The 15357-nt window shown below is 44.6% G+C and overlaps 1 protein-coding gene across 11 annotated transcripts in view; it reads right to left on the reverse strand.

Annotated features, from left to right (window-relative positions):
- The window catches only part of LOC137355582 (EVI5-like protein), a 335643-nt gene that overhangs the window by 40705 nt on the left and 279581 nt on the right, over positions 1 to 15357 (reverse strand). For 10 of the 11 annotated variants that reach the window (XM_068020857.1, XM_068020856.1, XM_068020855.1 and 7 more), the window contains one exon: positions 8944 to 9039. In XM_068020857.1, the coding sequence (XP_067876958.1) occupies positions 8944 to 9039 (96 nt within the window). Of the gene's footprint in view, positions 1 to 2278; positions 2645 to 8943; positions 9040 to 15357 lie in introns of all 11 variants that reach the window. The other variant, XR_010970940.1, reaches the window with a different exon arrangement.

Below are 15357 nucleotides of genomic sequence, written 5' to 3' on the forward strand. Positions count from 1 at the left end.
GGAGCAAAGTCAAGCCTCTGCGGCAATGCTGATGGTGGATCAGGGAGCCTGTCTCATTAACCTTGAGTGGTAGACCTATCAATGAAGGGATGCAATTCTTTCAGATAACCTCGAAAGCAGTAGGGTCCTTCTAGCTGGACAAGCAGCAGACTGATTACCAATGCTCTTCTAGATATCAAAGATGTCAAGGGATATAGGGATAGTGTGGGAAAATGGCATTGAGATAGAAGATCAGCCATGATCTAGTTGAATGGCGAAGCAGGCTTGAGGTGCCGAATGGCCTACACCTGCTCTTATTTCCTATGTTCCGATGCACCGGTAAATTTTAAGACTGTGGTTGGTAACACCCCAGTAATACCCCTCCTTACATCCAGTACGGGAGTGACACCTGGCTGACCAAGCTGTAGTTTTAAGAACAGGATCTGCCTTTGCCTGGGCAGTCAGCTGCCATCTAACCTGAAAACTGGCCAAACATCCCTTCAGCCCACAGCTAACTCCCGGATATTCCTGCTGAATGTGCCACCATTCTTCCATTTCTCACCTTTTCTCTTTCCAATGTTTTTTAAGAATGGTTGAGTGAGATGAGCCTTTATAATAGAGAACTTCATAACCCTTTGGACCAATTTATTATTTGTTTAGAAAGCATTCTATCCTTCAGCCGTCAATTATTAAAGCAGGTAGCATAGCTGTGCTTGTGATCTGAAACATGTCATCTCTTCAAAATGCTAACCAACCTTTCCAGCTTTTCCTGTTTTGAGATCTGGGTTATTGCTTCTGGTAGAGTAAAGCTCCCTCTACACTGTCCCATCATAGAGATCCCACAACATAACGAACAAGAATGCACACATAATCTAATGGAGACAGAGAAAAACAGAGCCAAAGACACAACACAGTGAGGAGGAGGAGTTGGAAGAAAAAAAAACAGATAGAGAAGCATGCACAGAAAGAGACAAAAACAAATAGAGAAACAGAATGAGGCAGAGCATGAGAGCGAGCACAGGCACACATAAAATCGACTGAAGGTATATAGAATAGAATATAATTTGCAGCAGACATCCTTGAGTTCATATCAAAGCTGAAATATAAATGTGATTACTTTATTTATATATAAATAACAGATATTTGATGTAACTGGCCTGCTTTCCAAATGATGTTTTGGTGGGGAACCAACAACGGAAATAAACACTGGTAAGAGAAGCAACATCACAGTCATAATAAAGCTTTATTTGCTTACAAGCACCATTTTCAAATGGTGCACTCCCTGTTCCCCTCAGAAACAGCCAGTTAGGCAGGATTTAACCAGTTAGCTACAACCGAGATCTATGGCCAGAACAAAGTTAATGCTTCTCACTGAACAGAAAGTAGTAAAGATTTAAAACTTTGTCTCTCTTGAACAAGGCTGAACTCACTTGGTTGCCACCACCAGTCTTGGGAACTGTGGGTCTGGCAATCTTTGTGCTACTCTCAGCACTCCTCCATTCACCTTCCCCTCTTAGGTGAGACAGCAAGCCCACTCTGTGCTGCATATGTGGCTAACCCACCTCCCGGCTCGCATAAGCCCATCTCTGGCTGTGGGTCAACTATTTTGCTGAACCCCTGGAAAGTCTCTCTGGATTGCAGGAGTCCTTGGAACCAAGTTTGAGAATCACTGTTAGTAAATGTACTAGAATATGCAGAGAGAGTGCACTCCCTGTAAGCATCTCACTTACTTCCTGCCACACCTGGACATCACAATTCGATGTCCGCTAAAAGTAAAGTGGCGCAGTGGTTAGCACCGCAGCCTCAGCTCCAGCGACCCGGGTTCAGTTCTGAGTGCTGCCTGTGCGGAGTTTGCAAGTTCTCCCTGTGACTGCATGGGTTTCCTCCGGGTGCTCCGGTTTCCTCCCACATGCTAAAGATTTGTGGGTTGATAGGTAAATTGGCCATAGTAAAGAATTGCCCCTAGTGTAGGTAGGTGGTAGGAAAATTGAGGGAAGGTGGGGATGAGAGGGAAAAATGGGATTAATGTAAGATTAGTATAAATGGGTGGTTGACGGTCGGCACGGACTCAGTGGGCCGAAGGGCCTGTTTCGGTGCTGTATGAATATGGATAGTATGAATCCAAAACAGTGGCTACGATATTCCATTGTAATTAAACAGCAGAACCTCTGACTCACTAGCGCATTTTATGACCTCCCAGGTAGTAACTAATCAGCAGCTCATTTTACGGGCTGCCGATTCACAATTGGCCATCGTACACAGTTGCACAAAGCCAAAATGACCCCACAAAGAGTCTAACCTTGGTTGTGGGAAAATTATTGGAATCAATTTTTTTTTCCACTCGTTCATGGGGTGAGGACGTCACTGGCGAGGACAACATTTATTGCCCTTCCCTAATTACCCTCGAAAGGTGGTGGTGAGCTGCCTTCTAGAACTGCTGCAGTCCATGTGGGGTAGGTACACCCACAGTGCTGTTAGGAAGGGAGTTCCAGGATTTTGACCCAGCGACAGTGAAGGAACAGCGATATAGTTCCAAGTCAGAATGGTGTGTGGCTTGGAGAGGAACCCGCAGGCGATGGTGTTCCCACGTATCTACTGCCCTTGTCCTTCCAGGTGGTAGAGGTGATGGATTTGGAAGGTGCTGCCTACGGAGCTTTGGTCAATTCTGAAAGACAGGATAAACTGTCACTTAGAAAGGCACGAATTAATTAGGGATAGTCAGCATGGATTTGTTAAGGGAAGGTCATGTCAGACTAACTTAATTGAATTATTTGAGGAAGTAACAAGGAGGATTGATGAGGGTAGTGCAGCGGATGTTGTCCACATGGATTTGACAAGGTACCACATGATAGACTGGTCAGAAAAGTAAAAGCCCATGGGATACAGGGGAATGTAGCGTGTGGACCCAAAATTGACAGGAAACAAAGGTTAATGGTTGACGGGTGTTTTTGCAATTAGAAGGCTGTTTCCAGTGGCATTCCACAGGACTCAGTACTAGGTCCCTTGCTTTTTGTGGTACATATAAATGATTTGGATGTAAATGTAGGGGGAATGATCAAGAAATTTGCAGACAACAAAAATTGGCCACATGGTTGATAGCGAGGAGGATAGCTGCAGACTGCAGGGAGATATCATTGGACTGGTCAGGTGGGCAGAAAAGTGGCGTGAGGAATTCAACCCAGAGAGGTGTTAGAAGAGCACTTGGGGAGGTCAAACAAGGCAAAGGAATATGCAATAATTGGGAACATACCGAGAGGTGTAGAGGAAGTGAGGGACCTTGGAGTGAATGTCCACAGATCCCTGAAGATAGCAGGACAGTTGATCAGGTGGTTAAAAAGGCATGTGGAATCCTTCCTTTATTAGCGGAGGTATAGAATATAAGAGTAGGGAGGTTATGCTGGAACTGTACAAATCATTGGTTAGGCCACAATTTGAGTTGTGGGCAGTTCTGGTCACCTCATTACATAACGGATGTAATTGCACTAGAGAGGGTACAGAGGAGATTTACGAGGATGTTGCCAGGACTGGATAATTGCAGCTCTGAGAAAAGGCTGGATAGGCTGTGGTTGTTCTCCTTGGAACAGAGGAGGCTGAGGGGCTATTTGATTGAGATGCACAAAATTAAGGGGCCTGGATAGAGTGGATGGAAAGGGACTATTCATCTTAGCAAAGAGGTCAGTGACTAGAGGGCATCAATTTAAAGTAATTGGTGGAAGGATTAGAGGGGAGACGAGCAAAAACTTTTTCACCTAGAGGGTGGTGGGGGTCTGGTACTTGCTGCCTGAAAGGGTAGTAGAGGCAGAAAACTTCATCTCATTTATAAAGGTGCCTGGATGTGCACCTGAAGTGCCATAACCTGCAGATCAAATGCTGGAAAGTGAGATTAGGCTGAGTGGCATTTTTACTGGCTGGCACAGACATGATGGTCCCAGTGGCCTCTTTCTGTGCCATAAACTTTCTATGTTTCCATGAAATGTACATTCCCTGTTAGAACAGGAACTGGACTTATAGAAGCAACTTACACAAAATTTGATATATTTTGCAGTCCTTTGTAATTTCTAAGATGCAGATTACTTGTTGCTGGTGGTCTTTTACACACCAGAAATAATAGAAACCTTTGAGAAAGATGGCATTTGTGCTTTGTAAAAACTTTTCACCATTTGCATTTCCTTGTGACGTGTGAGCAAATATCAAGACCTGCAATCAGACAAGTGCCAACATCAAAGGAGGAACAAATAATGTAGATTGGGGGAAACTATTTCTGCTGGTTGGGGAGTCTAGGAGTAGGGGACAAAGTCTAAAAATTAGAGTCAGCCCTTTCAGGAGTGAAATTAGGAAATACTTCTTCATGCAAAGGGTGGTAGAAGTTTCAAACTCTCTTCCACAAACAATTGATGCTCAATCAATGGCTAAGTTTAGATCGGAGATTTGATAGAATTTTGTTAACCAAAAGGTATTAAAGGGATGTGGAGCAAAGGTGGGCATATGGAGCCAAGATCTCACTGAATTGTAAAACAGGATCGAGGAACTAAATGGCCTCCTCCTGTTCAGACGTTCCAAACTGGGTGCTATAAAAATACCAATGACTGTAGTTCAGAAAATATTCAGTCATTTCTGTCCTCAATTAGTTGTGTTATATTGATGTGAAATATGCAGTACCCCAATAAATACTCATTTTCACAAGTGTGCTGGAGCTCAGTCATCACTATCAGCTGATCACACACCATTACACTAATAATGCTACGTCGTGTAGCCTTTCATGCTTGCGTGACTTGAAATTCACCACAGCTCCTCCCTCTCAGTTTGTGCACGTATGTATGGTGAATGACTAAACTAAGTACCTCTGATTATCACCCCAGCTTAAATCACTGATCTGGATACAGTTTCCAAGCTCTGATTAAACATATTCCCATTAACACTTATTTTGACAGTTCCCTCACACCCAAAAATCAAGCAACTCCCAAGGACTGGGCCCTGTTCAATTCTTGACAACTGCAGTTTCCTAACTAGGAAAAAGCAAATTGATTGGTTTGCTGTTTTTATGAAAGTGTAAAATCTTCTTTCTTCTTTCCACTAGCAGTTTATTAAAAAAACACACACAACACTGCAGTGAACCACTAAGAGTTGTAGGAATTTAACAACCGTGGTTCTGAGCTGCGGTTGGGTAGAACGAAAAAAAAAACTCACTTTAACCCACAGAGCAAGCGCAACATCAACCATGGCTCAGTGCTAGCACTTGCACATCAGAGTCATAAAGTCATGGGTTCACTCCTCACTTCAGAGTCTTGAGCACAAACTCCAAGCTGGCACTCCAGTGCAATATTGAGGGAGCACTGCAGTGCTGGAGGTGCTGTCCTTCGGATGAGATGTTAAAGCAAGGCCCTGTCTGCCTTCTCAGACACTATTCAAAGAGCAGGAGGAATCTCCCCCATTGTCCTGGCCAACATTTACCAATCTTTGGTCAGTAATCTCATTCCTGTTGATGGGAGCTTGCTGTGTGCAAATTGGCTGCCGTGTTTCCTACATTACAATGGTTCCTACACTGCAAAAAATAAGTCATTGGCTATGAAGCACCTTGGAACAATCCAAGATTGTGAAAAGCGTTTTATAAATGCAAATTTTTTTTTTAATATTCTACTGCTGCCTAAAGTCAAGGTGATGTGATACATCCAGTCAGGCGGATTCGGTAACAAGGGTTTATCTCAACCCTTGAGCTCACTACAGTTATTAGATATTGGGAAAGGATTAATTTCTTACTGCATCCCTCTCAATTCTACTGCTCAAATCAGGAAGTCATTGCATGGGCAAGTCAATGGCATGTACTGTCAAGATTTGAAAGATAACTTTAGGCTAAACTTCTCTATTTACTAACACACAAACAGATTTTCAAATCTTTTGCAATTTAAAAAAAAAAGAAATGACTACATAGCTTATTCATTTGAATTTCTCTGATCTCAGTCTTGGCCAGTCAGTACCATAACAAAGCAGTGGAATGAGTGAAGCTTGATTTCCTAGTCGTGCAGGGCATGCAATTTGTGGTCAGAGTAAAAGCCTGCATACTAAACACAGGAATGTAGCAAGTGACTCATCAGCTCTCACTAGAGTGAGACATCGCATAAGTTCTAAGGTTATATAGTGAAAGGAGGCAGCAAATGTTACAGGATTTTAGAATGCAAAATCTCACCGGAATATATGCAACTTGAAACACAAAGCCTTCCTGCTCCACCCATGAACAGTTGTCCTACACTGTTTCACGTGAAAAAAAAACAACTAATTTCCTCTGTAACTCTACAAAGATTTTACATTTCTGAATTTTTAAACTGCACTGCACCTCTTCAGCTAAAATGATCAAAATTGGTTAGACTTCAATTAGAATATTATGTTTATTTCTAATTCTCATCTGCATGCTACCCCTTGGCGACATTATCCAAAAATAGCTTCAATTAACACATGTACCCAGCTCTACCTCACCATCATCTCTCTCAACTCCTCCACTGTCTCAAAAATTTTTAAAAATCAAATAGCTTGTCCAACATACAGTACTGGATGAGCAGAAATTTCCTCCAATTAATTATTGGGAAGACTGAAGCCATGGTCTTCGGTTTCCGCTACAAACTCCATTCCCTAACCAATGACTCCATCCCTCTCCCTGGCAACTGTCCGAGACTGAACCAGACTATTCACAGCCTTGATCATACGATCCTGATATACTTCTGATCACGTATCCGTGCCGTGCCATCACTAAAACTGCCCATTTCCACCTCTGTAACATCACCCGATTCCATCCCTGCCTCAGCTCATTTGTTGCTGAAACACTCATTCACAGCTTTTGTTACCTCTAGACTTGACTAATGCAATGCACTCTTGGCCAGACTCCCACATTCTACCCTTCACAAACATGGGGCCGTTCAAAACTTAATTGCACCAAGTCCTGTTCACCCTGTGCTCGCTGACCTACATTGGCCCTCAGTTAAGCAACGCCTAAATATTAAAATTATCCTGGTTTCCAAATCTCTCCATAGCCTCACCCCCTCCCTATCTCTAATCTCCCCCATCCTCATAACTCTCCCAGATATCTGCGCTTCTTTAATTTTGGCCTCTTGAGCATCTCCGGTTTTAATTGCTCCACCATTGGCAGTCGTGCTATCAGCTGCCTGGGTCCTAAGCTCTGAAATTCCATCCCTAAACCTCTCTGCCTCTCTCTCTCTATGCTATGGCATTTCAAGTACTCATCTAAATACTGCTTAAATGTTGTGAGGGTTCCTGCCGCTACCACCTCGTCAGGCAGTGTGTTCCAGATTCCAACCACCCTCCGGATGAAAAAAAAAATTCCTCAAATCCTCTCTAAACCTCCTGCCCCTTACTGTAGGAACATAAGATAGGAATTGGAGTAGACGGTTCAGCCCCTCATGCCTGTTCCACCATTCAATTAGAACATAGCCGACCGATACCTCAACTCCATTTACTTGCCTTTGATCCATTTGATCCTTTGCCCCATGATATCATTAGCTAACAAACGTCTTTCAATCTCTCCTCAAAATGTCACCGGGCCCAACATTCACAGCACTTTATTCGAAGAGTTGCAGATTTCTACTCCCCTCCTGGTGCCTCCTGATTTCACTTCTAAATGACCTTACTCCAATTTTAAAGTTCTAAAATCCCCCACTGGAGGAAATAGTTTATGTGCATATAACCTATTGAAACCCTTTATGAAAGCCCTCAATTAGATACGCCGTCAGTTTTTTAAACTCAATGGAATACAAAACAAATTTATGCAACCTGCAGAGATCAGGAGGACAAAGAGGGAAAATGCACCACAATCACAAAATGTGTCACTTGTGTCTAATTAGGGCCATTTCAGTGCTGTGGCAGAGGCAGAACCCAATTAGTTTCCAAATTGGAGTTTCAGACATGCATTTGGGAGATGACAGCATGACTTTGGAAAGGAAAGGGAAACTGGAGATGTGGGTGATACTTCGTAAGGACAGAGGGGTTGAGAGTGATTTTTTGAAGAGGATTGAAGAGGCAATTTTAAAAGGAATGGGAACAGCACTGGAGGAGAAAGAACCATTTATGTCAGCTAGATGAGAGCAATGTCTTTCCAATGGTCCTTCTCCTTAGCTTCCATGAATTTCAGATTTAGCTACATCAAATTCATATAAACTACTAGCCTTAGGTATACTGAGCTCAAGCATCTTATGCAGGGGCTTGACACCAGGGAAGTGCATCCATTGCTTGCTACTCCTTGACTTGGGATAGTACAATCTCTGAGGATATGGAAATGGAGCAGCAGCTCCTTGTTCAATGCAGAGACACCACTGGTTCAAGTGGCTCTGATGGAGTAACTTACACTTCTGAAGAACTGGCGGTAACACTGGTACTGTCACAAACTCATATCTATGGGGACTATCAATTCTTGCGCCTTGACCAATCTTGCTCTGGCGTTGGCAGGCATTAAAATAAAGTAAAAATAAGAAATGCTGGAACCACTCAGCAGGTCTGGCAGCATCTGTGAAAAGAGAAGCAGAGTTAACGTTTCGGGTCAGTGACCCTTCTTCGGAGATTAGGGTAGCAGATGCTGCCAGACCTGCTGAGTGGTTCCAGCATTTCTCGTTTTTATTTCAGATTTCCAGCATCCGCAGTATTTTGCTTTTATTAAAATGAAGTAGTTGGATGGAGCAATTATGTAGCTTAAGTTCCTATGTTCTAATGCAATAAGGAGCTGCCACACAATGGGAAATTGTAGCAAGGGATAAAAACTGGGACAGAACAACCACAACAGTGACGCAAATTCACAAGACTGACCCATATAGAGCGAGAGCAGAGTGATGGATGGTAGGGAGTGTTACAATGTGTCTATTGTTGGGAGTATATGCTGGGGAAAGAGACCACAAGGTAACTAACAGGATGTGGCTGGTACAGACGAACTGAACATACACAACACAAGGATGTAATTGTTTGTACCTGGATTTCCAGTTCAGCAATACGCTGGCGAAGTTCAGCGATGGCAGCAATGCTGTCTGCTTCCCGAAACCGTACAGCCATAACCTCCTCCTTGTTCTAGTGTGAGCAGTGAAATATCACAGATTACTCCAGTGATAAAGACAGGTGACATTGCCAATGTTAAACTACAAGCCAAGTCAAAGTCCAGATGAAACACTGAAGTCCTATTCACACAGGGTAACATTCTTCCTTGTAGCTTGTTTTTGTTTCAAATTGGAAGAATAAAGACTGGACAAGAAACTTCAACATAGTCCATCAATTCACGCCTCCCAACAGCACACACAGAGACTGTGGGAAATCTCTCACCTTCAGGGATCAATAATTGTTGTTAGAACTTTTCTTAGAAAGCCAGCTCTGCTACCCTAATCAAAACTATTTTCCCCCACATGGATCTTGCGCTATGCAAACTTCTTCAGGTGAGAGCAAGAGCAGGTGGCTCCACAATCCCTTTCCAACATCACTGACATGTCTCAGCTGCCAGTTTTACATTCCTCACTGGACATTCTGCCTAATGGACCTGATAATAAACAAAACATCCAGAAAAGTAAATTCTCACAGCAAGACAAGGGCAATTGAGATCAAGCCAGTAAAAGGCAAATTTAGGACTGATGTTAGGAAATTATTCGTCAAAGAGAAATCAATGCATGGAATGCGCTCCAGGATAGGGAACTGGAAGTGAAAACCTTGGAATCATTTCAAGAACCAAATGGATGCAGCAATGAGGGACTTTCAGGTCTTTCTCAATGATGATGAACTAAGATTGGCCAAATGGGCTTGCACAAGTGCAATTATCACAATCCCAATAGCTATTTTTTGCAAATCCTCACGCAGGACTGGCAAATCCATAATCGCACATTGGTACATTGGGGCAAGATCTAAGCAGAAAAAGCAGGAGACTGAATACAAAGTATTTAAGCAGTCATTTCTTTCAATAGAAGAGGTGCCAGCAATGAACAGGCAGTATATGCAAGCAAACATTGGCCATATAAATATCACAGAACATTGTTACCTTTGAATAAAAATATGCAACAAAATGGCAAACATCATCCTGTTGTATAGCAGCATCCAATGCCTCCTGCATCTTCTTTGCTAATCCACTTATTTTTAAAGACACATGAGCATGGTTCTATAATTACATGGACATCAAGTGCTAACGTTTGAGGCGCCTCTCAGGCGCTCGTTTCCCTCTTTGAGGTTTATTACAAGCGCTATATGTAAAACTTGCCTTTGCCATGAACTATTAGTGGGGCAGTTTCACAAAAAAACAATGGATTCACGGTCTGTCTTTGAGGAGGTAACAAATATGGTAGATGGTGGAAATACAGCAGAAATAGTTAGTGAACATGAACTTTAAAAAAATTTGAAAGTACCGAACAGGAGATTATGGCAGGAAACTAAAAGACATGGAATTAGAGTGAGGTTAGCAAACTAGATTAAAAATTGTTTAGAAGGAAGAAAAGAGGTGTTCACCCAGTGTCTGAAGCAAAACCTTTACTCATTACCATTCTGGTTGTTCAGCCTGGTATAGCCCCCATTCTCTTTCCCTGACGTCCAAGGGTATAGACTTGCATGTATCTGGCACAGCTGGTTTAGCCATATATCTCTAGATTAGTTGAGCTACTTGAGCCAAATCACAGCTGGTTTTGTGCCTTAGGCTCAAGCAATGCAAAGTTAATTCATGTTAAACCTCTGCAGCAAGAAATTAGATTCCATCAAACTAGGATGCAAGTACTAAAGAAAAAATTGTTCCCCATCAACCCTGTGAATTCCCTTCAATATTTTCAATACTTCAGTTAGATCCTGCACCCTCACAACCCTAGGCTCCTCAGCTTCATGTTTACTGAGCCTCTCATCATAGCTTAGTCCTTTTGATTCAGGGGCAGTAGCTGGTTGTAATGTTACTGGAGTAGTAATCCAGAGGATTGGACCAATGCTCTGGAGACACGAGTTCTAATTCCACCATGACAGCGGGGGTAATTTAAATTCAATTAATAAATAAATCTGGAATAAAAAAACTAGTCTCATTAATAATGATCATGAAACTACCAGTTTGTCACAAAAACCCATACGGTTCACCGAGTGCTTCAGGGGAGGAAATCTTCCATCCTGATCGGGTCTGGCTGACTTGACAGGGTAGATGCAGGAAGGATGTTCCCGATGGTGGGGGAGTCCAGAACCAGGGGTCATAGTCTAAGGATACGGGGTAAACCTTTCAGGACTGAGATGAGGAGAAATTTCTTCACCCAGAGAGTGGTGAGCCTGTGGAATTCGCTACCACAGAAAGCAGTTGAGGCCAAAACATTGTATGTTTTCAAGAAGGAGTTAGATATAGCTCTTGGGACGAAAGGAATCAAAGGGTATGGGGCGAAAGCAGGAACAGGCTACTGAGTTGGATGATCAGACATGGTCATAATGAATGGCGGAGCAGGCTGGAAGGGCCGAATGGCCTACTCTTGCTCCTACTTTCTAGGTTTCTATGTTTTCTATGACATGCGACTCCAGATGCACAGTAATCTGGTTTACTCTTAACTGCCCTCTGAAATGGTCTAACAGGCCACTCAATTATTGGTGTGTTAGCTTTTATTAGTAGGGGGATCGAGTTTCGGAGCCACTATGTCATGCTGCAGCTGTACGAAACTCTGGTGAGACCGCACCTGGAGTATTGCGTGCAGTTCTGGTCACCGCATTATAGGAAGGATGTGGAAGCTTTGGAAAGGGTCCAGAGGAGATTTACTAGGATGTTGCCTGGTATGGAGGGAAGGTCTTACGAGGAAAGGCTGAGGGACTTGAGGTTGTTTTCGTTGGAGAGAAGGAGGAGGAGAGGTGACTTAATAGAGACATATAAGATAATCAGAGGGTTAGATAGGGTGGATAGTGAGAGTCTTTTTCCTCGGATGGTGATGGCAAACACGACGGGACATAGCTTTAAGTTGAGGGGTGATAGATGTAGGACAGATGTCAGAGGTAGTTTCTTTACTCAGAGAGTAGTAGGGGCATGGAACGCCCTGCCTGCAGCAGTAGTAGACTCGCCAACTTTAAGGGCATTTAAGTGGTCATTGGATAGACATATGGATGAAAATGGAATAGTGTAGGTCAGATGGTTTCACAGGTCGGCGCAACATCGAGGGCCGAAGGGCCTGTACTGTGCTGTAATGTTCTAATTCTAATTCTAATTCAATTGTATCAAACCACGACAAAGCAGTTGAAGAATAAAACTGGATGGTGAATGGCACACCCTGACCAGCCAACCCTGCAAGGTCCTCCTCCCCAACATCTGGTGACTTGTACCAAAGTTGGGAGAGCTGTCCCACAGACCAGTCAAGCAACAGGCTGACATAGTCATACTCATCGAATCATACCTTACCGCCAATGTCCCAGATTCCTCCATCACCATCTCTGGGTATGTCCTGTCCCACTGTAATATACAGTGGGGAGGGAGTTGCCCAGGGAGCCCTCAACATTGACTGCAGAACCCATAAAGTCTCATGGCATCAGGTCAAACCTGGGCAAGGAAACCTCCAGCTGATTACCACCTAATGGCCCCCCACCCCCCGCCATCCCCACAACTGAATCAGTGTTTCTCCATGTTGGAATACCAATTGGAAGCACCACCGAGGGTTGCAAGGGCAGAAAGTGCACTCTGGGTGGGGGACTTAATTCAATGTCCATCACCAAGAGTGGCTCAGTAGCACCACTACTGACCGAGCTAGATGAGTCCTTAAGGACAAAGCTGCTGGACTGGGTCAGCTGTAGGTGGTGAGAGAACAAACAGGAGGAACATATCTACTTGACCACGACCTCACCAATCTACCTGTACTTAGATGCATCTGTCCATGACAGTATTGGTCGGCGTGACCACTGCACAGTGCTTGCGGAGACAAAAGTCCCGTCTTCACACTGAAGATCACCGTGTTAAATGGGAGAGTCACAACAGAACAAGCAACTCAAAATTCATCTATGAAGGGCTGTGGGCCATCAGCAGTAACAGAATTGTATCCAACCACAATCTGTAATCTCATGGCCCAGCATATCCTTCACTCTACCATACCATCAAGCCAGGGGACCAACCCTAGTTCAATGAGGAGCATAGGAGAGCATGCCAGAAGCACTAGGCATACCTAAAAATGAAGTGCAAATCTAATGAAGTTACAACACAGGACTCCATGCATGCTAAACGGCAGAAGCAGCATGCTATAGACAGAGCTAAGCAATTCCACAACCAATGGATCAGATCATAGTTCTGCAATCCTGCCACATCCAGTCGCGAATAGTGGTGGAGAATTAAACAACTAACTGGAAGAGAAGGCTCCAGTAACATTCCCATTCTCAATGATGACAAAACCCACGTCAGTGCAAAAGACATGGCTGAAGCATTTGCGACCATCTTCAGCCAGAAGTGCCGAGTGGATAATGTCAGAAGTGGGAATGTTCGCTGATGATTGCACAATGTTTAGCACCATTCACGACTCCTCAGATACTGAAGCAGCCCGTGTCCATATGCTGCAAGACTTGGACAACATCTAGGTTTGGGCTGATAAGTGGCAAGTAACATTCATGTTACACAAGTGCCAGGCAATGATGATCACCTACAAGAGAGAATCTAATCACCACCCCTTGACATTCAATGGCATTACCATCACTGAATCCCCCACTAGCAACATCCTCAGGTTACCACTGACCTGAAACTTAACTGGACCAGCCATATAAATACAGTGGCTACAAGAGCAGGTACGAGGCTGGGAATTGCACAGCGAGTAACTCCCCAATGCCTATCCAGCACCTACAAGGTACAAGTCAGGAGTGTGATGGGATACTCTCCATTTGCCTGGATGAGTACAGCTCCAATACCACCATCCAGGACAAAGCAGCCTGCTTGATTGTACTGCAATGCACCGTCTCTCCCCCTCTGCGTACTGCAATGCACCGTCTCTCCCCCTCTGCGTACTGCAATGCACCGTCTCTCCCCCTCTGCGTACTGCAATGCACCGTCTCTCCCCCTCTGCGTACTGCAATGCACCGTCTCTCCCCCTCTGCGTACTGCAATGCACCGACTCTCCCCCTCTGCGCACTGCAATGCACCGTCTCTATTCCCCCTCTGCGTACTGCAATGCACCGTCTCTATTCCCCCCCGCCCCCCGTGTACTGTAACTCACCGTCTCTATTCCCCCCTGCCCCCCGTGTACTGTAACTCACCGTCTCTATTCCCCCCGCCCCATGTACTGTAACTCACCGTCTCTATTGCCCCCGTACTGTAACTCACCGTCTCTATTGCCCCCGTACTGTAACTCACCGTCTCTATTGCCCCCGTACTGTAACTCACCGTCTCTATTGCCCCCGTACTGTAATTCACCGTCTCTATTCCCCCCGTACTGTAATTCACCGTCTCTATTCCCCCCGTACTGTAATTCACCGCCTCTATTCCCCTCAGCGTACTGTAATTCACCGTCTCTATTCCCCTCAGCGTACTGTAATTCACCGTCTCTACTCCCCCCAACCATGTACTGTAACTCACCGTCTCTATTGCCCCCGTACTGTAACTCACCGTCTCTATTGCCCCCGTACTGTAACTCACCGTCTCTATTGCCCCCGTACTGTAACTCACCGTCTCTATTGCCCCCGTACTGTAACTCACCGTCTCTATTCCCCCCGTACTGTAATTCACCGTCTCTATTCCCCCCAACCATGTACTGTAATTCACCGTCTTTATTCTCCTCGGCGTACTGTAATTCACCATCTCTATTCCACTCAGCGTACTGTAAATCACCGTCTCTATTCTCCTCGGCGCACTGTAATTCACCATCTCTATTCCACTCAGTGTACTGTAAATCACCGTCTCTATTCTCCTCGGCGTACTGTAATTCACCATCTCTATTCCACTCAGCGTACTGTAAATCACCGTCTCTATTCTCCTCGGCGTACTGTAATTCCCCGTCTCCATTCCCCCCATGTACTGCAATTCACCGTCTCCATTCCCCCCCCCCCCATGTACTGCAATTCACCATCTCCATTCCCCCCCCGCCCCCCCCCCCCCCCCGTGTACTGTAATTCACCATCTCCATTCCCCTCAGCTTCCTGTAATTCACGACTCTATTCCCCCACCCCATGTACTGTAATTCACCGACTCTATTCCCCCCATGTACTGTGATTCACCATCTCCATTCCCCCCCGTGTACTGTAAATCACCATCTCCATTCCCCTCGGCGTACTGTAATTCACCGTCTCCATTCCCCTCAGCTTCCTGTAATTCACCGTCTCCATTCCCCTCAGCTTCCTGTAATTCACCGTCTCCATTCCCCTCAGCTTCCTGTAATTCACCGTCTCCATTCCCCTCAGCTTCCTGTAATTCACCGTCTCCATTCCCCTCAGCTTCCTGTA

This window comes from Heterodontus francisci, chromosome 43 (genome assembly GCF_036365525.1).
Source record: "Heterodontus francisci isolate sHetFra1 chromosome 43, sHetFra1.hap1, whole genome shotgun sequence".
NCBI classification, from domain to species: Eukaryota; Metazoa; Chordata; class Chondrichthyes; order Heterodontiformes; family Heterodontidae; genus Heterodontus; species Heterodontus francisci.